The 25185-nt window shown below is 54.5% G+C and overlaps 3 protein-coding genes across 21 annotated transcripts in view; 1 reads left to right on the forward strand and 2 right to left on the reverse strand.

Annotated features, from left to right (window-relative positions):
* The window catches only part of SCUBE3 (signal peptide, CUB domain and EGF like domain containing 3), a 52111-nt gene extending 46903 nt beyond the window's left edge, over nucleotides 1-5208 (reverse strand). For 7 of the 8 annotated variants that reach the window (XM_080569158.1, XM_080569162.1, XM_080569161.1 and 4 more), the window contains exon 1: nucleotides 5072-5179. The gene's annotated coding sequence lies outside the window, so the exon portion shown is untranslated. Of the gene's footprint in view, nucleotides 1-5071 lie in introns of all 8 variants that reach the window. The other variant, XM_080569157.1, reaches the window with a different exon arrangement.
* TCP11 (t-complex 11) lies at nucleotides 613-9613 on the forward strand. Its single transcript, XM_080569175.1, has 9 exons — nucleotides 613-1165; nucleotides 1611-1743; nucleotides 2472-2592; nucleotides 3292-3512; nucleotides 3872-4008; nucleotides 4695-4894; nucleotides 5174-5358; nucleotides 5835-5998; nucleotides 7481-9613. Exons 1-9 carry the CDS (start codon nucleotides 1060-1062, stop codon nucleotides 7717-7719), a joined length of 1506 nt encoding a protein of 501 aa, XP_080425301.1. The 5' UTR covers nucleotides 613-1059; the 3' UTR covers nucleotides 7720-9613.
* Nucleotides 9114-25185, reverse strand: part of ANKS1A (ankyrin repeat and sterile alpha motif domain containing 1A) — a 106827-nt gene continuing 90755 nt past the window's right edge. For 4 of the 12 annotated variants that reach the window (XM_080569134.1, XM_080569129.1, XM_080569138.1 and 1 more), the window contains 11 exons: nucleotides 23545-23643; nucleotides 22629-22781; nucleotides 22328-22435; nucleotides 19714-19878; nucleotides 19116-19241; nucleotides 18821-18892; nucleotides 18329-18415; nucleotides 17820-17957; nucleotides 16650-16820; nucleotides 16082-16180; nucleotides 9114-15373 (listed from right to left, as the gene is read on the reverse strand). In XM_080569134.1, coding sequence (XP_080425260.1) covers nucleotides 15254-15373; nucleotides 16082-16180; nucleotides 16650-16820; nucleotides 17820-17957; nucleotides 18329-18415; nucleotides 18821-18892; nucleotides 19116-19241; nucleotides 19714-19878; nucleotides 22328-22435; nucleotides 22629-22781; nucleotides 23545-23643 — 1338 coding nt within the window. In that variant the 3' untranslated portion in view covers nucleotides 9114-15253. The remainder of the gene's footprint in view (nucleotides 15374-16081; nucleotides 16181-16649; nucleotides 16821-17819; nucleotides 17958-18328; nucleotides 18416-18820; nucleotides 18893-19115; nucleotides 19242-19713; nucleotides 19879-22327; nucleotides 22436-22628; nucleotides 22782-23544; nucleotides 23644-25185) is intronic. The other 8 variants (XM_080569139.1, XM_080569130.1, XM_080569133.1 and 5 more) reach the window with 5 other exon arrangements.

Raw genomic sequence — 25185 nt, forward strand, 5'->3', positions numbered from 1 at the left:
GTTCTGCTGCAGCCCAGCTCGTCCTGCGCAGCCCTCCTGAGGCATTCACACGAAATTTATCCCAAAAACGGGGCTGGGGCCGGACTGGGAAGGGCCACAGCAGCACCGCCGTTGGTGAGGGACACGGAGCCTTGACGGCACGTCAGGGACAAGGCGGTGACGGGCGGTAACGTGTTTTGCTCTCTTTTTACTCGAAGTGCTGCACGCCGTGAAGGGCTGCTGAAGGAGCAGCCTTCGGCCTCACCACACCCAGGCATAAAATGGCGGCTCCCAGCTCCCAGCTGGGTTTTTGGAGGTGCCGAGCCCACGGAGCCACCAGCAACATGGCTCCACCGCCTCTCCTAGCCCATGAGGTGTGCTGAACCTAAACGAACATCTCCCTTCGCTTTCACAGCCCTTCTCTGGGCAGGACGCCCCCCGCCCCACCACAGCCCTCCCGCTCTTCGCGCCCACCCTCCTCATCCTCCTGTCTTCCATGAGGCCCCTGAGCTTCACGCCTCCTCCTCCCCCCCCCCCCCCCCGTTCGGAATGGGACAGCCCCGCTGCGCTGCCTCGGCTCGGCGCCTGGAGCGTTCCATCCCGCACACGGGGGGGTGACGGGCAGCCCTCGGCCCGGACCGCGCGCTGCGGAGCGGCCCATCGGGCGCCACCATGGGGGGGGGGGCGCTGGGGGGCGCGAGCGCTCCTTTAGCGAGCCTCACCCGCTCAGCGACCATCAGCGAGGCCCCACGGAACGGGTCCGACCTTTAGGTGCCGGCGGGGGCTGGCACCCGGGGGTGGGCGTGGGATGGGCGGGGGGAATGGGCAAAAGCGCTGAGCCGGTTCCCCCCCTCCCGCCTCGCGTTGGTTTCGTCCCGTTTGAAGGGGCGGCGGGCGCGGGCCGCGCCGCGCCTCAGTCCAACGGCGGCCGCGTGCCGGGAGGAGGGCGGCGGGAAAGGGGGAAGGGCTCCGACGCCCCTTTTACCACCTCAGCGCCACTTTTACCATCCTGGAGCCCCTTTTTCCACCGTAGCGCCCCTTTTACCACCCCGGCGCCCCCCTCCCGGCCCCGGCAGGACCATGCCCAAGCCCAGCCCCGGCGACGAGCAGCCCCAGCGGCCGGCAGGCGCTGAGGCGGCGGCCGGGCGGCCCCGGGACTGCGGCGAGGAAGGGCCGCGGGCGTCCGGTACGGGGCAGTGGGGCCGGGCCCGGAGCCGCCGGCACCTCAGCGGCGAGCTGCGGGGCATCGCCAAAAACGGGGGTCTCGGGGCTGGGGGGAAGCTCCTGGGAGGGGGGTTAATTTGTGAGGCGACACACCGAGGGCTCGGCTGACGGATAAAAACCAGCCAGCCCCCGTTAAAGGCAGCCCGAAATGTCACGGCCCCGGTAAAAAGCTCCCGGCGGGGGAGGCGATGCCGAGCAGCGGTCAGTAGGGGTCAGCCTGCTATCGATCAGCGAGCTCGCAAAGTCCACCTTCAAGAGCTAAAGTGCCCTTGCGAAGCCACTTACTCCCCTCAAACACAAGTTGCCCCTCTTTTTTCCTCGTTCTCCAGCAGTGTTTTTAAACCTCCTCCTCGCAGCAGGCTGCCGAGCAGTCCTCACCGCCTTTCCTTTTCCCTGCTTGCCTACAGCCAGCCCTCCGCAAGACCTCTCCGTGAGTGAGCTGCAGGAAATATCTGATAAGATCTACAAGCTGACCCTTGCGCATGAAATCGTGCTGAACGGTGACTTCAAACTGCAAATGGTCAACTTCTCCCCATTCAGGTGTATATAAATATATATACACCATATATATATGTATATTCAGGCTAGGCTTCTTTCTCTCGTATTACATAAAAGACGTGAGAACATGGGAAGGAGGTTTGGCTCTGACTATGTAAGTAAAAAGAAAAGAGCTCCTGAAACAGCAAATAAAAAAAAAGGGGGGGGGGGGGCTGTTTTATTTATTCATTGCTTCACGATTTACTAAGAAGTTCTTAAATACAGCGAATGTCAGACGTGACTCACTAACACTGAAAGAATTAGAGGCTTCGGCTGCGTGAGCTGCAGCTTTGGCGAGAACAAAGCAGAATTTTCAGTGAACAGCTCTGAGGTGTCTGCACATTAGTTAAAGGTCTGTTTAAGTTGCTGACATTCTCTCCTTCATTACAAAGATGAGCGCTAGCTAGAAAAACATTCTCTTGATCTTCTCTGAGGACTTACGAGAGTTTCTGTGAAAAATACTGTGTTCTTTTTATCCCATGGTTAAGAGGGGCTAAGTGCATTTTATGAGCAGGGTTGAGAAGATGGAGTCCTGTTTTAGACGAACGGCACATTTAATCTGAGAGAGATTTTCATGAGGTGTATTGCTGCCAGTTTGGAGGAAAGATGAGGACAAAATGTCGAAAGACCTAAACTGCAATGAAAGCAGAGAGGAATGGCCCCATCGAACTGAGAGGTTGTGTTTATCTGACGCTAAGAGAAACCCCCTGCTCTCCTCTCTTCTTTCCTAGCCTGGAAAACAGAGTGAAGGAGACATTGCACAAAGCCTTCTGGGACAGCCTGAAAGAACAGATCTCTGCCAGCCCCCCTGACTACACTCAGGCAATCCAGCTGCTGCAGGAGATAAAGGAGGTCAGCTGATCCTGGCACAGGGAAGACCTTAGAATTAGTCTTCCCTTAATCATCACCCCACCCCTTAAATCCAAATGTTCCCATGTGAACATGTGTAAGAGGGAGGCAAAAACAAGCTCCATACGGTTTATAGGGAGACATAAGTTACACAACTGCACCTTCTAAAACGTGTCTGAGAAGGAAACTCATTCTCTGGTTCCAGGTCTTTAAAAACACTCTACCAAAACAATGGAAAGCCTGTTGAGCTGTTGGTTTTAGTAACAGCCATTCCAGGTATAGCATCTGCCAACCAAAAACTGCAATTCTCTGTGCAAAGACACCCCTTTAGCTATATGATGAACTGTACCTACTGTCTAAGTGAACAATGTGGTCTTCAGGAACATTGTTCAGAACTAAAAGACAATAGTTCTTAGCGGAGCATGAAATTGTGTATAGTTTTTCAGTCCACCTTTTCCCATTAGATTCCAGACAGGTAACTCCCTTCTTTTGTGCACGATGGTAAAGGAGATTTTGCAATCTGCGAAACAGTAGCCAGACATCCTGAAGTGAGTCATTAGAGACAAACATTCCCTTAAAGCAATGTGTGCCCCACAATTTGTGTACTGAGTCTCAATTCAAGGCCAACTTTGATTCCTGTTGAGCAATTCCAGAGAACTGTTGTGTTTTTGGATTAAAAGCTAGCGTTACTTCTTTGGGCAGGCTCTGCTGTCATTGCTGCTGCCACGACACAACCAATTGCGAAGCCAAATTGAAGAGGCCCTCGACGCGGAGTTAATTCGACAAGAGGCTGAGCACGGGGCTCTGGACATCCGTGGCCTCACCACGTACATCCTTGACACGATGGCAATGCTGTGTGCGCCCGTTCGAGATGAGGATGTGCAAGGACTGCAAAGCCTCTCAGACCCAGCTCAGCTTCTCAGGTGGGCGATGCTCCCTCAGTCTTGGGCTATGCAGACCAGCACAACCCTCAACATTAAAACCCTGGGTTAAGAGGGAGCTGCCCTGGAATTATATCCCTTTTTTGGTTTTGGTTCTTTTTCAGGGTAGTTACATTTGTGTTGCCCAGTTGCTCTTAGATAGTAGAACAGTCTTCAGTGAAATAAATCCAATTTTTTTCTAGTAAATTTTAGGGAACAGACACTCCAATTAGACTGAACAGCCTTTTGTCAGAAAACGGAGTAAAGAATTTCTGAATTTCCCTTTCTTAGCATTCTAAAATGACCCACAACTATCGCTTTTACTAATGTATTAAACTTTCAATTTGCTGTGTCTCATCCAGGGAGATTTTCCGGGTGTTGGACCTGATGAAAACGGATATGCTGAATTTTAGCATCCAGAGCCTCCGCCCCCACTTGCGGGACCATTCCATCCAGTATGAACAGAAGAAATTCCAGGAACTCGTAGATAAGCTTCCCAGTAAGTCAGTGGGGAAGGGAGACGAGACCTATTACTTCTGCAGGAGATAACGAAGCACCATAAAGGGCCTTGAGTATTCTAAAGCTGATGTTTTCATCACATGCTCAGTAAGAGATAAGAGAAATGCCCCTAAAAGCTGAAGGACTCCTGGGTCCCTTTCTCAGCCTCTTCTCTACCATACGTTGCAGAAAAGAAGTCGGTGTGCTTCAGTTTCTGCATGCATAAGATGGGCCTAATAGCTGCCTCGTGGGTAACTGTAAGAGCTCGCAAGTTTAAAGTGTTTTGAGACCCTCAGAGGAATCAGCAAAATGGTATTAGCAGGTGTATTTAAATGAAAAGCTGGCACTTGATGCAGACATCCCTTCTGTGCTGGGCTGTAGAATATTTCTCTCTGGCTGCCTCTCATTTATAAGGCTTAATTAAAGGTGCTGTTTGAAGACTGAAACCCTCTCTACAGCATAAAGTTCTCCAGATACCAGTGTCAGGAGGCCTAACCCTGTGCCCAGCCAACAGGGCATTAATGTTGAACGTTAGAGAAGGTGTAAACCACCCCCCACCAGCCCAGGATCCAGCCCGTGCCTTGGCATTGCAGATGTGCATCCCATTCAGCTGGAACATCACGTAGCCACTTCTTACTCAGTTAGTTTGACCCATCTGTTCTTTTTTTTTTTTAACCCCTGTTGCAGACAGCCTGGATCACACCACAGAGTGGCTGCGCGAAGCAGCAGCAGAAGCGTCGGCCTCCCTCTCTGGGTCACAGCCCCACTCTGCAGCCCTACAGGGGGCAGTGGGTGGTAGCACAGCGCTGCCAAGCCTCACGTCTGTGCTAAATCAAGGATACAGGAACCTGCTCTGCTGGGAGCCTGGACAAAAGGAATACCCTGAGGTAGGACGAGAGCTGGGACACCTCTACAGCATAAAGATATACTAAATAAACAAGTGTATAGGTTCTCTATCTTCTGTAGAAATAACTGGCAAGAGTCTCTGTCCCCTCTACACCACAAGTCATTGCACGGGGTTTATTCCCCATGGGAAACAAGTTGGAATTCTTCACAAAACTAACCTTCTCTGCTGCCTCCCTCCACTCAGCTCCATGGCTTGAGAATCGCTCAGTCATCACAGCTGCTGTCTCTGCACCCACAGGCTGACTGGTTTCTGTTCACAGACACTGCTCATGGACCAGGCCCGGCTGCAGGAAGTCCAAGCGCAGGTGAATCTGCTTACCGTCACAGCTGCCGTCCTGCTAGTGACCAGCGGCACGTGTGGAAGTGCCTTATTTGGCTCACCTGGGTTTGTAGCTAGGCTGAAACTGGTAACAAAGGTCCTCTCGGAAGGGCTGTCTTGTACCAGGTGGGTTACATTTTCTTTTCCAGAAGGAGAAGAGTGAATATGTAGGCACTGGTTGGGTGCAGGACAAGCAGCAGGAATCTCCTTTGGCAATTGAAGAGGATCTGAGATCCAAGTGGCAGCCAGGTCCACTGCAAGGAGTGGGGGAAGCCAGCCGGCGTATTTAGCTGGGTGTTAGCTCCCTGGGGCGACTGTCCCTTGGTTAAAGGGACCAGTCAGTAGCGCTGATCCCTGCGTCACAGGAGCCAGCCTCGGGGCAGCTGCCTGCCTGCCGAAGGGCAGAGGAAGGGAAGCGTAGCTCACTTGCAGCAGGCACCAGAGCTGTGGCTGAGTGGGGTTTGTCAGATGCTGCTCCCTGCCCGTGATCACACCCAAAGGGCACGTGGAGAGACTTCCCTGCTTGCTCTGCACCTGAGACCCCCTCCCCAACAAATCTGCCCAGTGGTTGGGGTGCTGGTATATACCTTTGCATGATTTAGGTGTGAAGAAGCTTTGCAAGACATCAGCGACCAGGTGCTGCAGGAAGTCAGCAGGGCGCTCTCGCAGCTGGGTTACCCTGCTCTTACCAGTGACAAATGTGCTTCCCTGAAAGGCCAGATAAAAAGCATCGCAGACAAGGGCAACGCAGTCCGGCGTGTCATCGGTGAGTCCCTGAGCTCGTCTCTCCCTCAGCAATGAAGAGGCTTTCACAAAAGGTTTAGGCTAATAACCCTGCAGGATAGGTACTAGCACAGAAACTCCCTGCATCGTACAGAACTACTGCAGGGTCAAGAAGCTAGGTTTAGAAACTGCCCTGATTTTCCTATTTCACCCTGAAAGACTCCCAAACAGTAATTGCTTTGAAAATCTCTTAAATCCTACCATCCTCGCTAAAAGCTAAACAGGCCTAAGTGCAAGGTCTGTTAGTAGGTGGTGTTGCAATCTTCAGGCTGGTGTGTAGAGTGAGAGCTTAATCGCTGGCTCTAGTAAAGCACCACGCTAAGATCTTTAAATAATATTTATCCCTAGGGAGTGCACTGCCTGGTATTCAGCTAACCAGCTGCCCCATAATGCTGCTCCATCAAAATATTTATTCAAATGTCTTGGATAAGAGCTGATTATTTTGACCTTTTATTAGGCTCTGAACGCTACTAGCTCCACATCAGATAGCAGTGCCACGGGCAGCTAGTACACTGCAGGAAAGATTACTTCCACATGGAAGACAAGCTTTTATCAGCTATGAAAATAAGGTGAGGCTCTTCCTGCCCACTGCTGCATCCACCTAAGTATCCTTCTCAGCCCACGTAGATACTATCACGTTATTTGGGTTTATTCCTTCCATGACAGGGCAGCCTATTTTGTTCTGAAGTAATTCAGAAGGCTGAATTAATAGCCTGGCCCAACCTTGCTGGGCAGCGTGCGATGGCAATGACTCACTGATGGCGTGGTGTTAGAAGCTGCAGAGCCAGACAGCCTGCCCCTCTCCACGTCTAAAAAGCAGCGTCTCGTCTGTACTCTTTGTCACTCTCAGCACTTTCCAAATACATACTTGAAACAGCAACATCCAAGGCAGTCGGGTAGTTGAGTCTCAGCTGCGTGTCCCTCAGAGAGGCTGCCTGAATACTTTGAGTTTTAAAACGCTGCTGTGGCAGGCCGGATAAATCCTGGGCTCTGACGTTCTATATTCCATTGTGCTTCTAAGATGCTTGACACTCGAGTTCTGTACAAAAACTTAAGAGTGGACAAAAAATCTTTGTTGTTGAACTGCTCCATTTCAGTGTAAGCATTGCCAAATCCATCAAGCCTAATGTCCTCCAGCCCAGTATCCCCGGTAAAGCTATTGTTTAAAGCAACAACCCAGGACAAAGTGAAAACAAGGCACGTATACCTAATACTCAAATGCTCTCCTAGCATCAGGTAGCTTCACCTTGGTTCCTGTGCTGGCTGCTGTCTCATCTACTTAGTGTTTGGAAGAAGACCACACTAATCCACCATGTCCCGAGTCCATCTAGAGCTTGTCCACACCATCCTGCAACAACACAACTGTCATCAGATCTGCTCTCGACTGCACAAGGAATCCTTTCTCTCAAAGGCTAGCTTGCTGTGCAAAGGTTGATTTTTGTTCTCTTGCTTTTGCTCCCTACAGAGCAGCGGATTCATTTGTTCCTCAGCCGTTTTATTTCTCCCGACGGATGGAATTCTCAAAAAGATCTTCCAAAGGGTCTTGATGCCATCCAGGAAGAGCTGCAGGAAGTTGGGCGCAGGTTTAGAAGCGTGATCCACCACAACAGGCAGGTGTTTGGCCCTTGCTACTTGGGAATTCTCAAGAAAGTGCTTTTCCCAGAGGCAGAACCAGAATCAGATGCAGGAACAGGTTCCTTCTGATCATCTTTATTGTGTACCACACAGGAGGGCAGGGGTGGAACGCATTCTCCAGCAGTTTCTCAAATCATGCTTCAGCTTGTAAAACTCAATCAGATAAACCCAGCTGGGCCGCCACAGCTACTGGGAAGTGACTCTTAGCGTGTCAATAGCTGAATAAACCTCTCAACTACAAAAGGGAATGGTTTTTTTTTTTTCACCCCCACCCCCCCCAAAAATGCCACTATTTAGTAGGGAAGGAAATGAAGGTTATAAAACTGCAACACATTTTTTTTTTTTAATTCAAGGTGTTAATTCTGTTGTGGGCCTGTAGCCTACTTTGCTGAAATGTTTGTCACAGCCCAGGGACGCAGTTTGGATTTGATAAAGCCACACGGTATTTAAGATCATTATAACTGCTCAATATATTTCAGAGTTAGCTTGAAAACCTGACTTACTGAATTATTAGAAATGGAGCATATGGTATAAATTTAGCAGCCCCCAATGAATTCAGTATATTACATCAGCCAGATTTCACTTGACACAAAAATCTGAACTTTCACCTGTATTTAAATGTCTGGATTTCTTGCTCTAATTTTATGTAAAGAAAACCTCCTACTTGGTATGCCAAAAATCTTTGCTGGGTAAATCCTATAAGCAATGGCTGCCTGAACTGTTAGAGTTGTTATGTGAATTAATTGCTGCTGTGCTGCAGCAGAACATTGATTTTAGTGTTTATCATCAGTAAATTAGGGTCCTGACAGTCCACCCTCAGTGGAACAATCCTTGCAGGTGTATGTGGGAAGGGGTAAAAAATCAGCCTTGCCCACAATTATGTGGAGGACACAGTGGTTGCAGACCATCGTGTTACAGGTAGGTGTATCTTTAACAGAGCACGTGGATGTGCTTTTATGCATAAATTAGCCTCAAAAGAATTTAGTATTCGGTATTTGGGATCAATATTGAACCAATCCCAGTCATATTGGGATCAGTAAGATTAACTGCAAAACGAGCGACTTCAACCAAAGCGATTTGCGCCGCCAACATCCTACATCCTGCGTGCCACACACCTCGGGACAGCACAAACCCTGCCCTGCGGCCACAGAATTGCATCAGGCCTGCTCCCAGCAGAGCAGCAGCCCGTGCTTCGCTTCTACGAGAGCAGCGAATCGTCTCTGCGCGCTGCTTGACGTTGCTGAAGGTCTCTTTGTTCCTTGGAGTTACAAAGCAAAGCAACACAGGTACAGCGCTAGGCTGAACTCGTCACACCTCGCTCAGCTGCCCACCCTCACCCCCTCCTCTTACCTGCTTCGGCTGCACAGGTCGGGTGTGCGAGATGAGGACAAGAACAGCGCTGCTTGCACAGATGAACAGGAGACTTCTGCACAACACGTAGGTCGCAGTGATAACAGGGCGAATGTGTGTCTAAGTTTGTTTATTAATTCAGTCTGTTCTAAGTTGTACAATTATGAAAACAACAAAACGACTGCTGGAAGCCCAGGAATATTTACAATCTCGCCTTGTTGTAGTGAGGTCAGTCTATGTTGTTGCACAGATTGGTTATGTTTGGTACCACAAGATGTTGAAAATTCAGACGAATTTGAACAGATTAACAATTGTATATACAGAAAATAAAAGGAAATTCAAGTATCAAAATACAGACAGATTAAATAACATTTGTATTACAAATCAGTCCCACTGCCATACATCACAATTAGCAAAAATGTCTACATTGCAAACTGAACTTGACTGTTCTCTGCCCTGTTAGGGAATCTCAGGTTATTCTTCCACGGGTAAGAAAAGTGAACTAGATCTACTTGGTAAGAGCAGCACATTTACTTCCTTTTGAAAAAAAAAATAAAAAATGCAGTAAGTAATGCCAATAGGAGACCTACAAGGGAGACTTTCTGCAACAAGACAGCGTTGTAAACACTGTGCTTGCTCTAAAATAAAGATCTGATTGCATGGAAACGATGCAAGCAGAAGAAAGCCAGGGAAAATTCTGCTGCTAGAAACTTCTGAAGTGGGGCGGTAGGAGCATTAAAGCAACTGAACCCACATCAGCTGGGCACAGAAGGAGTTGGTTGGAGGTACTATTTGGCATCTGGTCTGTGTCTCACAGCAGCCTTGTGAAGGCATGAACTTTTCACTAGAGGTACATCCTGGCAGGTGCCCTATCTCCTCCCTAGGAGGGAGACAGGCATGTACCCCACAAGAGTTGCATAATTTTTATCTTCTAAAAAGAAAAATCCCAAAGAAAGTTCAAAATCAGCTAAGATTAGGTGGTTTTGTTTGTTTGTTTTTGTAAATACAAAACTAAAAAGGAAAAAGCAACTTCGATTTGGAAAAAAAATCATCCCCTCCTTTATTAAAAAAAAAAAAAATCTTAGTAAAAAAACATCTTAGCAAACATCTTTGTTTGTCTTGAGTTCTCAGCCTGGACTCATGCCGTGTACAAATCAAAGCCTGTAAACTACAATCTGTTCTCGAAAAGGGGAACAAAACCTGGGGCAGCACCACCTTTTCCCAGGCAGGCAGTACAGCAGATGCATTTTAATTCAGTCATATTCAGCACCAGAAATTTAGGGCACTTTCCTCCAGGTACCATGAAATCCTGTAGGGAGGAAGAGCCAAAATACTGCGTAGTGGATGCGTTAAACAAATTCCTAGGAGTCAGTGACTGGCACGGTCCAGAATCAGTCTCCAGCATGCAAGTACCTCAAAACCCACTGAAATTAAAGGGGAAGATGCACTGCCAAAACAATTGCTTTGTCTATTAAATGAGAAAGAGCATCTGGCTAAAGAACTGTTGGATCACTAAAGACAACCACGGAATTATACACAGGACTGGAAAGGACCACCAGGGTCACCAATTCCAGCCCCCTGAAGATTGGAGTCTTCATCACCACGTCACCTCCAAGCCAACCTTCAAAAAGCTCGTGCATCAAAAAAAGAAAGGTGTCCCTCCTCCCAAGCAGAGGTTCAATTTGCAATCTCTCCAAAAAGACTTGTTGCCAACACACCAAATATTTACACTTACACCAGTATGAATTGCAACATACGCATAACAAGGAATGTTAGGTTTCCTAAATTCATCAACTTAAAAAAAAAATCTCCACTTTCCCCTCCTAATCATTTACAGGTCTATGCCCTTGGGATTACGGTTCACTTCTCTCCTATCTTACTGGCTGGAGAGACTAAATGAAATCCTGACATACAGCAGCAACTGGAGTTAAACAGAAATTATTAGGGCATATCATTCTAGTAAAGCAGCAGGGTACCACATCCCCAACCATTACAATGCCTGTCGAGATTGTAACAAATGTGCCGCGCTACGTTTTTGCATCTGAAGGATTAAAAACCACAACTGTTTTAACAGCTCTCCCCCGAGAGGAACAGTACTGTGAAAACACATCAGTCACAGCCAAAACTACTGTTAAATACTCCGGTAATTCAAAGAAAAATCAGCACACAGCACACCTTCAAGATGGCAGTATTTGGGGATACAGAACTTCGAATGGGGCCAAGCCATCCTCGGGTCGATATGATTTATCCTCGGGTATGGACTGTTTCAGTGTAATGCCCAAAATTTAACTCCTTTTTTTTTTTGTTCATCTTCCAAAAACTGTTGCACTAATTAAATAATGAGCTAGTATCAAAAAAGTGCTAAATCACAATTGAATAAGCTTAAAAAAATCCAACCCGTCAGGGCATAACTGCATTTAAAAACAAGACAGGTGCACAAGAGGCTGGAGTCGCCTCCAGGTATTCAGTGCGTAAATGGGAAGAAATTGTGTCCTTGCCATAGAAATGTCAAGTATTGCAATGCAACAGTTCTCTGTAGGGGAAGCGAGCTTTGTACCATTGGTAATACTTGGCCACAACCACTCGGAGGTGGAAGATCCTTTGCAGACTCTTTTCCTTAACTTATCTCCATCCGCTATAAAAGCATGGAATGGCTTGGAAAGCAAAGGATGCAGACTTACCCTGCAAGGCTTCTCACACTGGAGGAAGTTATTTCCAAGAATTTGGCATTTCTCTACTGTTCACCCAGAATTGAAGCAATTTTCAGTACCATTAGAGATGCGCACACCACTCCCACTGCTAAGACTTTCTATTGTACTCCTTGCCGGACTGCGTGGATTCTCAGTAAATAAAGATAATTTTTTTTTTCCCTCACCAAAAAAAACCTGCAGTGCTACATTTAAACTGTGAACTGGATTTACTCTGTATCATTTCACATGTAAAAAAAAAAAAAGAAACGGGTCGAAAGAAGTTTTTTTTTTTTTTTCTCAGCCTAGGAAACGTGACATCGCTCTCGGCCTCGGAAGTCTCAACTTTTCCTTTGCTAGAAATGGAGAGCTGCTTTTCTCAGCTGGAGGCTGGGATCCCTTTCCCCCTCTGCTTTGGGAGCCCTCACTGAGCAGCCATGCACCCACTCCGAGGCAGACACCAGTGCCAGATGGAGATGATCTTCGTGTCAGCAGGCCACTGCTTCTTAGGTCTCTGCCCCGTTACTACATTTCCGTGGTAGGAGACAGCTGCCCGGAGATCAGCTTTTCAGAGGCAAACAGAAAGGAAGATAATGGAATGAATGATTTCCGAGTCATACACAAACGAGTGCCGGGAAGGGCGAGGCGCACAGCCAGGAGATGAGACACAGCCGTGAGGGTTAGGGACACAGAGGAAGCTTTGTACTGCGGGCAGGGCCGCCTGTGATTCCAGCTGGGTGTGGACGGTCACCCCTAGAAAGGCACATGCACTCGCGGCCCCGTTTCGGGAGGAACCTGCCGCTCCCAGCTCAACGCAGGGGGAGATGCAAGAGCTCAGACCCTCTGAAATCAGGAATAGGTGTGGGCGACTGTACGGTAAATGCCTACACATAGAACCTACACTGCCATTGCTATCGGTTTTGTTCCTCTCTGAAGGATACTAAACCCCGAGGGCACTCGTGCAGCTCGGGAAGCTGCTGAGAACCAAGCCCCAAACCAAGCTCTCGGAGCACCTCTGACGCTGCAATATTCTGCCATCCACAATGCTCCGGCTCGTGGGACAGCACTGCAGGGCTTTGGGCAACTCCAGCGCGACCTCTGCTTCAGACCTTTAGGCAGAGGAGCCACTGGGTCTATGCTAAGGGCTTCATAACACAGGAAACACATCTACTTTCCTTTTCTTGCTTTAAGACAATCCCCTGAGTCCTCTCACTGGGATGCTTACTAGCCTGGCCCAAATTTTGAAGTCAGTTTGCCACTCAGTGCCATTAAGCCACAAAGGACTCCAATGATCAAACTCATTCCCAAGAAAACGGCTAAATGAAGATGTTGAAACATCACATTTCACCACAAGTCTGGGGAAACAGAAGCAGCGAGGCAGAAGCTCTAAAGCCCCAGTAAAACTCAGGCGAGCTTGTTCTGTCCCCTAAAGAACAGCTGAAAATAACCCAGGGCTGCTGTTCTGACCATTCACTGATCATGAGGGGAGATTCGGGGTGAATTCCAAAAGCTCTTTTGGAACCAGAGCGCTGCCGGAGACACGCGTGCGCCCCCTGCCCACGTAACCCACGGTGCCCACGCAGCCACGGCACGCGGGTGAGCGGGCGGCTGCCGCCCACCTTCGGGTCTCTAACACAGACTCGCTGTCACCGCCAGCTCCCCACACCTGGGCTGCGAGGGGATTTTTTCAGACTCTCGCATGAAGGTGCACGTCAGCGAGCTACGGCCCCGGCCACGCTGCCCCACCTGCTCAGCCTCCCCCCGGGAAAGGTGCGCGGCCGCTGCCCGCGAGGGGCTGAGCGGGGCCCACGCTGGGGCTTCGCCGCGAGACCGCGGGTCCCGGACGGCGTCCGTCGGGAGAGCGAAGCCGAGCGCAAGGGGTTTGCTGCCACTGTGTGGAAGTTGCGATGCCTTTCACTACGGGGCCCCGCAACAGCTCTGTAAAGGGAGCGAGCCTCGCACCCTGAGAGGTAGGTAAGTGCATTCCCAGCCTGAAAACGGGGACACCGAGGTAAAGAGAGGCTACGTTGCTTGGACATGCAGCACATTAATGAGAAGCAGAAGTTAATGAGAAGCTGGAGTCCTGCTTCCCAGCACTGTCTCGCCATCAGATCACCCTCCTCCTCCTCAGTTTCATCTCAGAGAGCTTTGCAAATGCAAGCGAAGGAACTGGGGGCAGGTCTGTGACAGCTTGCTCGGGTACTCACGGGGGACGTGAACTGTTCTGCAGTCCCAGCCCGTCCCAGCTCCGCTCTGACCTGTGCCAAGTGCCCTGCAGCCTCATGCAAATGATTCCCGGTCTGGGACTAAAAGCGGCTTCTACTGAGATGCACAGAAACGGGGACATGCTCCCAGAGGAAAACACACGCTTGAGGAACAGCCAGCACAGGCAGAGGTGCCCACTGACGCGGGGCCATTTCCAAATGAAATCCTTGCTCTCAAGGCTGAAAGGCGACAGATGTTTCAAGATCCCTGTAGCCCTCATCGTGCAATGTTTTGTAGACTGAAAATAAGCTTTGGGTCAGCAGCAGACTGATTTCAATCACATCTCTCCCTTCGGCAAAAAAGGAAAACTGCAGAAAACGTGCTGAACGCAGCACAGCTCCGCCTGCTTTACCAGACCTCTGCCAGCGCAGTGTCCAGCCCCTCTCAAACACCTTTCCTTCCCAACACGGGGCTAACAACACGTGCCTTCAAGCGCTTTACCTCTTCACAATCTTTACAAGTGAGAACTACGCCCATAGGTCACGAGAAGTCTGTCTGGTGAGTGTAAACACAAGGACTACGGGGGAAAATCCTACCAGGGACTGAAATGCATGCAGCTGAAAAGCTCCCGTGGGGCGCTCGCTGGAGGCCACCGCGCCGGATCTCCGGGAAGGGTCAGAGCTCACAGTGGGAACGATCACGCCCGGCCCAAACCTGCGCTCCCATCAGAGCAGCTTCTCTGCTCCAGGCTTCGAGGAGAGAGATCGTGGGCAGGGACCCCGTGAGGAAATCTAGTGACCGTGTGTTATTTGCAGACAGCATCACAGTGGTTAGTGTCGGTTCGAATGACAGGTAAGAGGAGGGGTGAGTTCACCGGAACAGTATGCAGCCGTGGCTCAGTCGGGAAACAGAGGATCTAGGAGGAGGGAGTGCGTGCACCGCAGAGACGGGAGGTCTCCATCAGTCCAAGGATAAGAAGGTGAAATAGAAAAAAGGCCTGGGGAGCGTCACGTTGCCCCAGGGATTCACAGTGCCAGAGCGAGGGGAAAGATGTGAAAACGGCAGGCGGCTTCCTGGATCCACATCTCCGACTGCCCCAGCCTGCACCCCTCTGCACCTCCCACCTCACGGACATCTAACAGCGTGTTACCCTTGTTTCCGAGTAAGGAGAATTCACAGTGTTCAGTAGTGATCAGGTACAAAAGCCGTGTAAGTCTACAGTCTCTTAAGTGCTGCTGCCTTTGACGTAGTGCCTACGCGGGGCTCAGTGCGAGCAGCTGGAGGAAGAGGGAGTTTAGAACAGCAGACAGATCAGATCGCAAAGGCACGGTTAGACTAGGTGGACACAGGGTTTGTTTGCTTTAGAAGATAGTGGTCTCATACTTAGTGCTGAGGGTCCGCTTGGAGTCCTGTTTGGGGTCCACGACCCAGGAGACACTGGCATGAGACTGGGAGTCTTGGTCCACTTCAGGGGGCTCCAGCTGGAAATGAAGGAGAGAAAGAGCGCGTTAGGGCATCGCGCCTCCGGGAGCCCGAGGCTGGGACAGAACGAGCGGGCGCTCAACGCGCGGAGAGGCTGCTGCTCTGCCCAGCACCTATCCCCAAAATGTACGTGTGCAGGGAAGCAGCTCTCACTGCGGAGGCATTTGAGTCCTTCACAGCTAAAACATTTCTAAGCACATCGTTCTCAGCCCGGCACCCTGAGATGACCTCCTGAGCGAGGCCTGCAAGCCCCTATCACCGTTAGCGACAGCTTCACTTCGTTTCACAAACAAGCATGAAAAATTCAGCGCTGTAGAGACGGCACTATAAAAAAATAAGAGGCAGAGGGGGAGAGAGGGAGACAGCTCCAGGCAGGTGAACTCCCATGTGATTTACTCTCCTGACCAAGCAAGGCTCTTTCCTCTTGTCCTCCCGCATCAGGATCCTACAGGAAGGTTACCACCACCAGGAAGAGCAATGCGGTTAGCTGAGAGCTGCCGCTCTGCATCAGCGGGGAGACTCTGAGCAGTTTGTCCCCAGGGTCCATCGGAGCCCGCGGTGCGGGCCCTGCAACGAGCGGGGAGGGAAAACGGCGGCGAGGCAGGACACGGGAGCACGGCAGGAGGCACGGGAAGCGGGGAGGCCGGTGGCAGCTGGGGCAGCCCAGGGCGGTTGGTAATGGGAGATGGCAGGAAAAGGGTAAAGACCTTAGCTCCGGGACTAACAGACTGCAGCGGCAGGTAGGAGGGGCGGTGTGTTGTACAGGTGTGACAGTAACAACAGCGGGTGTCGGGAGGGAGCGGCACCTGAGCGGGGGGAAGCAAGCAGAACACAGACAAAAGGAGACATTAAAGGAAAGCAATGGCTGGTGCAGCAGTCCCTGCTCCTCAGCAGCTCCAACCTCGGCGCGTTTTGGCTCCGAGGGCGCTCCCACGCTGCAAACTGCAGGGTGCCCACTGAGCTCCCCGTGGCTCTGCAGGTTTGCGCACGGAAGCTGCACTGGATCCAAGCAGGACACTTAGCCCCCATCCCACCCGGGGCATTTCCATCTCTGCTCACCCTCATCCCAGCAGGGGAAGCCCCGCCGCCGCAGCACAGCTGCCAGCAGAGCCATGGCCGCTGCAATACCCGCGGTGCCTGAAGCTACGGGCACCCTGTCTGCACCCAGGCTTCCCCACCACGACGAGGGGGGTTTAGGCAAGCTGTGCCCAGGAGAAACCCCAGCTAGGACCACGCAGACGACACCCGGCCGCCTGCCAGCCCGCGCATACGTACTGCAGATTTCCTCACGCCGGCTCGCGGTTTAGGCACCGGTTTGGAAGATTTCGTTTCGATCGTCTCTCCTGCTGCAGCGCCCAGCGGCTTCGCTCTCTGGGCTTGGAGGGCCAGCTGGTAGGCGACCTCGAACGCCTGCCCCAGCGTGAGGATGATTTCGTACGTCAGGTTCTTCGGAGAGAGCGCAGAAAACACACAGCTGTTAGGTGCGTGCGAGCTCCCTCACCCTGAGCCCACGCACTCGGCAGCCGAGGGACGAGCTTGCTGTGGAGACGCAGACCCTCAGCAGGGCTCCTCGCTTTTCCGCCAGCAGGGCACATCCTGCCACGTCCCCAGCTCCCTCCCCGCAGCTCCTGCCCCACAGCACTGAGCAACCTCCCCCCCACCTTCCCGGGACCACCTGCAAGCCTGCTGCGGCCCCTTGGGCACCACAGTGTAGCAGCGTTTTGCATCGGAAAGAGAAAAAGCCCAAACGTTCTGCATAGCTGATTCTGCCCGAGAAGAAAAGCAAGTGATGCTTCCACACACTCAGTGAATTAAAAGGCTGTTAAATCGGCCTATTACGCTGTGTGTAATTGAGAGCGTGTTAGGGCTTTGTTCACAGCATATTCCCCAAGAGGGAAAATCTCCTGCCCTGGTTTATTCAGCACTGGAGACCGCAGTAATGAAGGCAGACAAATATCCTCTTTGTCAACAGGGCTAGAAAGTAAAAGCGTTCTGAGCTAGGACTCCTAAAGGAATGTTTTAGGGTAGAAATAGGTAAGAGCCCCGGAATGGGCCAGATCCTGGTCTCTGACTTGCCAATAAAGCTGAGTAATTACACAATTACACAGATTGGACCCACCCAAAACGGAGTCTGATCACACAGACCGAACCCGCACACGAACAGGCTTCGTTCAGCTAACGGTCTGACCGCTCGGACTGCAACAACCCTCCTGGCAGCACCTCAGGGCACTCAGAGGTGGCCTGAAGGGAGATGGACAAGCTACGAGCGCCGCAAACGGGGCAAGCACCCGTCCTACCGGCACGCTCACTGCTCCTGGGGAACACCTCCACGCCCTGGAGGCCAAGGCAGGCAGGACAGCGAAGACCCGGGCAGGAGGACAATCCGCGGGGCTGCGCACGCGCCCCGAGGCTCGCAGCGAGGCCGGACGCTCCACCCCGACTCACCACATCCACGGTGCTGAAGACGTGGCAGTAGTGGTGGCTGGTCTGCAGGTCCTTGGTGATGTAGGCGAACGTGCAGAGATCCTCGGGGTCCTGAGCAGCGCAGGAAATGTTCCGGATCTCGTGCTCAGCAATGACGTTCTGCAGGAGACGACCACAGCATCACCCGTGTGGGGATGGCAAACACACCCAGCAAAGGGAGCGGTGACAAGCGTGTGCTGGGGACAGGGAGCACACCAGGCACTGGCAGGGAAGGGTTTCTCCCAGCCAGACCAGCGCCAGCTCTTTCCCCTGGTAGGGATAAATGGCAACGGGGTCCCTAAGCAGCCCGCTGGCCAAGCCTTCGGCGTTCAGGTAACCGTCACCACCCTGGTGCTCCCCCATGGCCCCGGCAGCTCTGCAGGACCAGCCGAGGCTTCTGGAGGCACCAGATGTGACCTGCAGCCCCTCAGGCAGGCGGCACTGCAGGCCTCGTCCCTCCAAGCACCAGCTTTGAGGCGTTTTAAGCTCACCTTGTTAGAGGCATCGATGAACTTCACCCCCTTGTAGGTGATGGACAGTATTATGGTCGGGATCTTCTTCATATGTTCTGTGGATTTCTTCAGAAACAAGAACACTCAGGTGAACGGCTGCGAACAATGCCCCCTTCCTCAGCACCACCCCAACCCTCAAGGGGAGGCCTCTGGGGGGCTCGGACCAGGAGGCAGAAAACCTGCTTCTGGTGGAAGGAGTCGGGAAGGGATGGGGGTCTGAAGCGAGCCTGGTTTTCTCAGCAAAAACCCCGATTCTCCTACTGCACAGCCATTCAAACTAGAGGGAAGGGTGCTGGCGAGGGGCCCGTTCACCAGCGATAGCGGCCACAGCCTGTTACATGGCCTGGGCCCCTGCTCTGCCCTGCCTGCGGGGTCTGGAGAGCTGCAGCTACACCAGCATCCCCCCGTTCCCCTCTCCGCATCATCCCCCTGGGGCTGCGAGCCGACCCCCCGTCCCCACAGCCCCCTTACCCTCATCTTGGCACAGGCGTCCTGCGTGGACTCCGTCCCTCGGAGGTCTTTGATCAGCATGGAGCCCAGGTACTGTCAGGAAGGGGAGGAGATGTTAACGTGCTCTCACACACCCCGAAGGCTTCAGGTGCAAACTTCTCAGCCCCGAAGCAAGGCCACGGCCCGGCGAGCGGCCACGGCCACGGAGGAGCAGGTCGCCCAGGGAGGGGGGAGGACGTGTGCCACCTCCCCGTGCAGCACCCCGAGCCCACAGCCTCCTCACCCCGTCCACCCACACAAGCCGAGAGCCACTTACGTTGGCCTCGTACCCGCAGGACTCGAAGATGAGCTTCTCCGGCTGGTGCTGCCAGTTCTGGACCGGGGCGTACGGGGCAGCCAGGCTGGGGGGGCGCAGGGTCAGCTTTGACTCCCGACGCTCCTCCTGCAGGGGTAGAAAGGTGCACGTAAAACCACAGCACATCCTCCCCAGGGTGAAACACAGACCTCGGGGGGGCTCCGGGGGTTGATGGCTCCCAAAATCTCACAGGGGCTGGGAGGGGGCAGCACGCTGTGGGTGGAGGTGCTCGCGGATGTGCGCGTCGCCCATTTGAGTGGTGAGACTGAGGCACAGGTTGCTGTCCGTAGGCTCCCTGTCTCTTTCTTTCCTTATTTTCTCAGCTAAAACGCTACACAAGCTACAGCCCTCCCTATCTTCTTCGCGGTCTCCTTGTTTTTTTCCCAGCTTTGGGCCTACGAGACGAGCTGCCGGTGGCAGCAGCAGTGATGGAAGCTCTACTGGATCGGCCCCCTGACCCTCCGCGCATCATCCTAACTCCTCGCTGGCTCCAGAAGAGGGGGAGCCTGCGCTGAGCCGTGCAGAGGGGCCCGCAGGACACGCGGAAGCCCGCACTGACCTGTGCTTTGTAGCGGTCAACTCTGGAGTACGGCGCAACCTCGCTGCCCCGCTCGTGTTGCCTCTTCCCGGTGTCTCCGGAGGGCAGGAGGAGATCTGCGGATCTGCCCGTGCAGGAGTCGTTCTGGCTCAGGGGCGACGACGTCTGGGACACCAAGTCCTGGCACTGAAAGGGGCAGACACCCAGAACCGTCCCCGTCAGCCTGCGCCGCAGCCCTGCCCGCACCACGCTCCTCCTCGCACTGCCTCTGCCCCCGCTGCCCTCCAGCCCCCTGGGAGCACAGGCGGCCACAGGCAGCCAGCACAGCACCAGCAGAGCAGGATTTGGCTGCTGGTGCTTCCCCTGGGGTGTGCAGGTCCTGCAGGCGCTGTTATCTGCACCGTGTTATCAGCACAGCCCGGCCAGGGCTCGTCCCACGGCTGCCGAGTCGATGCTCGAGCAGCAGCTGCTGCCCTGCAGCCGCCCAGAGCGCGAGGAAGAGAAGGGCTCGAGCCCAAAGCTGTGCCTTGGTTTCCAGTTGGGATCACAGCGGAAATTTCTCCCTAGGAACCGGGACCAGGGTCTGCAGGCTGCCCCTTACACTGCCCAACACAACGGGTGCAGTGAGCAGAGTTACCAGGGTCAGCTCCTGCTCTGCGGGCTCAGCACCTTCACTCAGGTCGTTTCTTTTCCCCTCCACACCCCTGCTCTGCTCCAGGACGGTTTCAGGCAGGCATGCAGCAGCCAAGCGCATCCCCACCTCCTGTCTGAGGAAGGCCGGAGGCACGCCGGGCTGCGGGCAGGGTGTTTGCAGAGAACGGGCTCTGCTAAAGCACCGAGCAAAGCCCTCGGATCAGCCGCCCCCGGAGAGCCCGCCTCTGCCTGCAGGCAGCACTCGCTGCCTGGATGTGCCAAGCGGCCCGGCAGGCAGCGCGGGGAGCTTGCAGCTGCAGCACGCATTAGTCCTATTCAAGGGGCTCGCTTAATTTGCCATTGACGTCCTTCCGCTCCCCAGCCGCAGCCAGGCGCTGGGAGGCACCAGCTGCAGCGCCAGGAAGCGCCGCGAACGGCCCCGGTCTCCTCCGCAGCCTCCCCGCCCCGCACACCCACCGGCCGGTGCCGCACCGAAGGACTCCTCTCCCCACCACCGCCCCGCCTTCAGAACTTGCTGCAGCTATGACTGCTTTGGTTGAAAAGCCCTGGGAATGCAGGGCAAAGGAAGGAGCTCTGCAGCAGAGAAAGGAGCGGACAGTTGGGACGGGGAAACCCCAGTCGCTCCCCGTTCCTGCTCCAGGAAGCCGATCTGCAAACACCGGGGGGAAGCAGTGCGACCCGCTCACCCTGCGTGACTTGCTGCCCCTCCTGCGAAGCTCACGGGCTAGCTGCAAGCTCAATGTTTTGTTAAATTCAGCTCCCAGACAGCGGTTCTCAGGGAGAACGGCAAACACGAGCGCTCCCCTCCCAGGCACCCCAGCACAGACGGGCCTGACGTCCAAAGCTCCCACTGCTGCAGCAAAAATCAACATCCACAAATCACCCCGAGGGCTATTTGGCAGCGGGAGCAGCAGCTCCAGACAACCCCGGCAGCCCAAGGAGACGGATCTCAGCCTCCCCGAGGGCGCAATCAAAACGTCACGCCCCAGCTGCATCCCATCGCAGCAGCTGAGCAGGGGGCATCTGTCCAAGGGACGGTGCCGGTCGCCGCTGCGTGGCCCAAGCAAAGCAAGGTTTGCACGGCACAACGTGGCACCTGAAATTTGTTCCCTCTCTATCCTAGCGCTCCAGGGTTCCGGCTGGTCTGAGATAAGGGGAATTTTCCTTTTCCTGCAACCAGGAGGTTTTCTGACGCGGGTGCTTGTAAGAAGACCCAGCAGAGATGAGGAGGAATCGGACACGAGGTCAGGGCTCCGGCCAAGCGAGAGCCGGTATCGCTGTCACATTCCCAGAGGCCGCTCGGTCTGGTTCGGGCTGGGAGCATCGGGCTCTGCATCACCTACAGCAGCAGCTACGGATCGGGCTCTGCATCATCTACGGCAGCAGCCAAGGTGCATCCACGGGAACGGCTCAACACAGAACTCCCTCCTCCGCACCGCCAGCTGCGTGCGGTTGCCTCAGCACTTCAGGAACTTTCTTCCCAAACCACCAAGTGTCTGAGAGCCGGGAGTAACCCGAGCTTCCAGGTCAAATCGATTTGTTCTAATCAGAAAAAAGCCTTTTGTTTAAAAAAAAAAAAAGCAATGCAATTTTCAAAGATCACTCTCTACACTTATTACTCTCGCTACCTACTTTCAAAGGAGTTTTAACTTAAATATTGACATTGTAGGGGTTTTATTTTCTTTTTTATTGATTTTGCTAGGCAGAATTTCCTGTGCGTGAAAGAAGCAGAGGGAGGCTGAACAAGCCTCCCCGCTGAGCCTCGCTGCCCACCCAGGACCTACGCCCTCCCTAAATGTGCTCCCTGAGCCCCTCAGAGGTGTCAGCCGCTAACCAGAAGGAGGTGGTTATCCCTGGCAGGCCCGGGATTAGTTCTTTGAAAGAAACGGGAGGAAAGTGAAGGCGAGCAAGGGCAGAGCAAAGCACCCGGCCACTCCTGAGAGGTGTCCCCAGCCCGGCGGGGACACAACCAGCGACTCACTCTCAGCTGCGAGAACCGCGGCGGCTTGGCCGGTGGCTCCTCGTAGGGCCGGTCCGCCAGCGAGGCGATGATCCTCTTCCGATGGCCGAGCAGGTTCACCTTCAGCACCTGCAGGGAGAGGTGGGTCGCTGTCAGCGGGGCTGGAGGAACGCGCAGCAGCTTTGGGGAGCACGGGAGCTGCAGCTCCCCGCGCGTCCCCCTGCTTCCCCGCCCCCTGCACAAAGCGAAGCGTCCCCGTCCGAGCAGCGCGCTCGCGTTAAACACAGCCCCCCCACGGCGGCAGGAGCACGGCGGTACTCACGTTTACTATTTCAAGCTCCCAGAGGTTTTTCACAGTGTCAATAGAGCTGTAGCCGCTCGAGAGGAAGGACTGGATGTAGTCCTGCAGCCCCAAAGAGTCGAGCCAGGCGGGAACCGAGGGCTGGCTGTTCCCATCGCAGCCCAGGGGTTTTAACTGTGAAAGCACAAGGCAGAAAGAGGTTAAAAGCCCCGGGGGCAGGGAGCCCAAAGCATGCAGCGTCTGCAATCAAAGCCAGTTTAAACGCTATCACCATCTCCCCTCGCAGCTTTAATGTACAAAAAATTGCTGCACAAACAGGGAATGAACCTCAGCAGCCTCGCCCTTGCCAAGAGCCCTCTCCCAGGTGGGCAGGCGATGCCGTGGGGGCTTCGAGGGACACCGCTGCCCACCCCAACCACAGCGAGAGGCACGGTCTGCCTGGCATAAGCGAGGAAAACAACTCCAGAAAAGCCCTTTCCGTGGCCTTCCCAGCACAGCAGGCGGGCTGAATCCTCTCTGAACTTGCACGCAGAAACAAGGGCCCCGGTTACAGCAGGGGAGGTGTCAGTGAGGTTAAAACTAGTTTCCCTGGCTCTGCACCAGCCTTTCTTCTTGCAAAAACCCCTTTTCTCCTGCTCTTCTCGTTGGCACTCGCCATCTCTGCAGCCACCGAGCCAAGGACACGCGGCAGAAGAGGCTGCTCAGAGCAGGCCCCCCGGGAGGGACACCCACCCCGTCCCCAGCACCGAGATGCCTCCCGGGGTCATCCCACCCCCGGAGCTGGAGGCCCACATGTTCCTCCTCCTAACCCCTTCCCACTGCCCCCGCCATCCTTCGGGGTCACCGGGACACGGCTGGACTCAGAGGTCCTGATTTTGTTCCCTCTGCCTTCAGAGCCACGCTGGGCCCTGCTCCCCGCGGCGACGTCGGCGCTCACCTTCGGGAGGGAGCGAGCTGCCTGCAGGAGTTTGCGGCGGTGCTGCGGGTCACCGATCCCGATGTCCCGAAGGTCCTGGTCTTCCATGACATTACAGCCCTGTGGGGACAGGAAGGGGTGACATGGGAGCAGAGCCCACGGGCATTACAGCCCCCACCCCACCTCAGGCCCCAGCACAGCCCGTGCAGCCCCCTGGTGCTGGCCCCGAGGAGGCCGCTCAGCCCGGCGCAGCCTCACGTCCCCACTTCGGCACCGACGCAGCTGGCACAAGAGCGGCCGTGGCCCTGCAGCACCCGCAGGGTGGCTCGGTGGGACGGTGCTGCTGCCCCCTCCCCAGCACAGCCTGCCGCGAGCATCCTCGTCCAGCCTTTGGGTTTCAGGCCGTCATTACAGCGACCTTCCCGTCTGAGAGGCAGATCGCTGCCTAACAATGCCGTTTCCCAACGCCCGTGTAACCCCCAGCATCCGAGTAACCCCCAGCATCAGGCTCTGCTCAGCCTCCCTCCAGGGCCACGGAGAAAACGCGTTTCTTTCCACGAGAGCAGCGGAGCTCAGCTTTCTCCTCCTTTTCCTCGTTCAGGGGAGCAGCTCGCCCCCAGCGACGCGCTGGCTGCCCCGCACCGCTTTGCTACGGCTCGGCTCGCGCCCCCTGCCCCGTGCGGAGCAGGAAGGGACACATGCAGACCGTGCTTATTCACCCCCCTCCATCACCACCCGCCTCTCCCCGTACCTGGGGGAGCTCAGCGCGCAGCCCGGGCTCGGCTCCCCATGGCTCTCGTGCGACCACGACACCGCAGCGGCGAGCTCGGGGCCCACGGACACGCGGCGCCGGCTCGCACCCAGATCCTCCCCCCCCAGGACCTGCCTCCCTCCGCTCTCGGGAGGGGCGCAGCTGAAGGGCTGAGCTGCCGGCGCTCCGCTGCTCCACATTTTGGTTTTGTAAGAGAAACCTAATTAAAATTGGCTGTCGGGCAATGCGCTGCTGCAAGGGCACGCAGGCTGCGCAAACAGCGGGCAGGACGGCCAGGGCTTCGGGAAGGGGAGCTGGGGGGGGGGGGAGAATCTCTCACTGTCCTCTTTAAAGGGCAGTTTTTAAATTCCTTCCCACCCTGCTTGCTCGGTTTGTGCCCACTGGAAGATGGTGCTGAGCACGAGCAGCACCGCTCGTGCCACGTCCGTAGCCTGCCGCGATAACTCCCAGGGCTCTCCGTCCCCAGGAGACGCTCTGCCACCAGGACGCTGAGACGAGTGCTCAGAGCAGCAGCAAATTAACGCCGCAGATAAGAGGTGCCCGAAGCAATGTCGCTGGGGAGAGCTGCCCTCGGAGGCCAGACTGCAGAGAAACAATTATTTAGCAAATGACAGTGGCAAATTAAATCAGCGGGTGGCTGGCAAGCAGGGCTCGGCAGGCGCTCGGTGACCGCCGGCGCCCGCAGCAGCGAGACGGGCGCTCCTCTGCCTCTGTCCTCCCTTGGCAGGCAGAGCCGCCCGACGCCCTCGATTCCTGGCGGGCCTTGGGGGGACCGAGACCGCAGATCTGGAGCAGACAGCTGCAGCACAAAAGCGTTTGTCGTCGGGAGCTGCTTAAACGGCTGAAAGCTGGGGCTGAAGGCTCCGCGGCTGACGAGGGCGGTTTGTTCC

The sequence above is a fragment of the Anser brachyrhynchus genome (genome assembly GCF_964034855.1).
Source record: "Anser brachyrhynchus genome assembly, chromosome: 27".
In the NCBI taxonomy this organism is placed as follows: Eukaryota; Metazoa; Chordata; class Aves; order Anseriformes; family Anatidae; genus Anser; species Anser brachyrhynchus.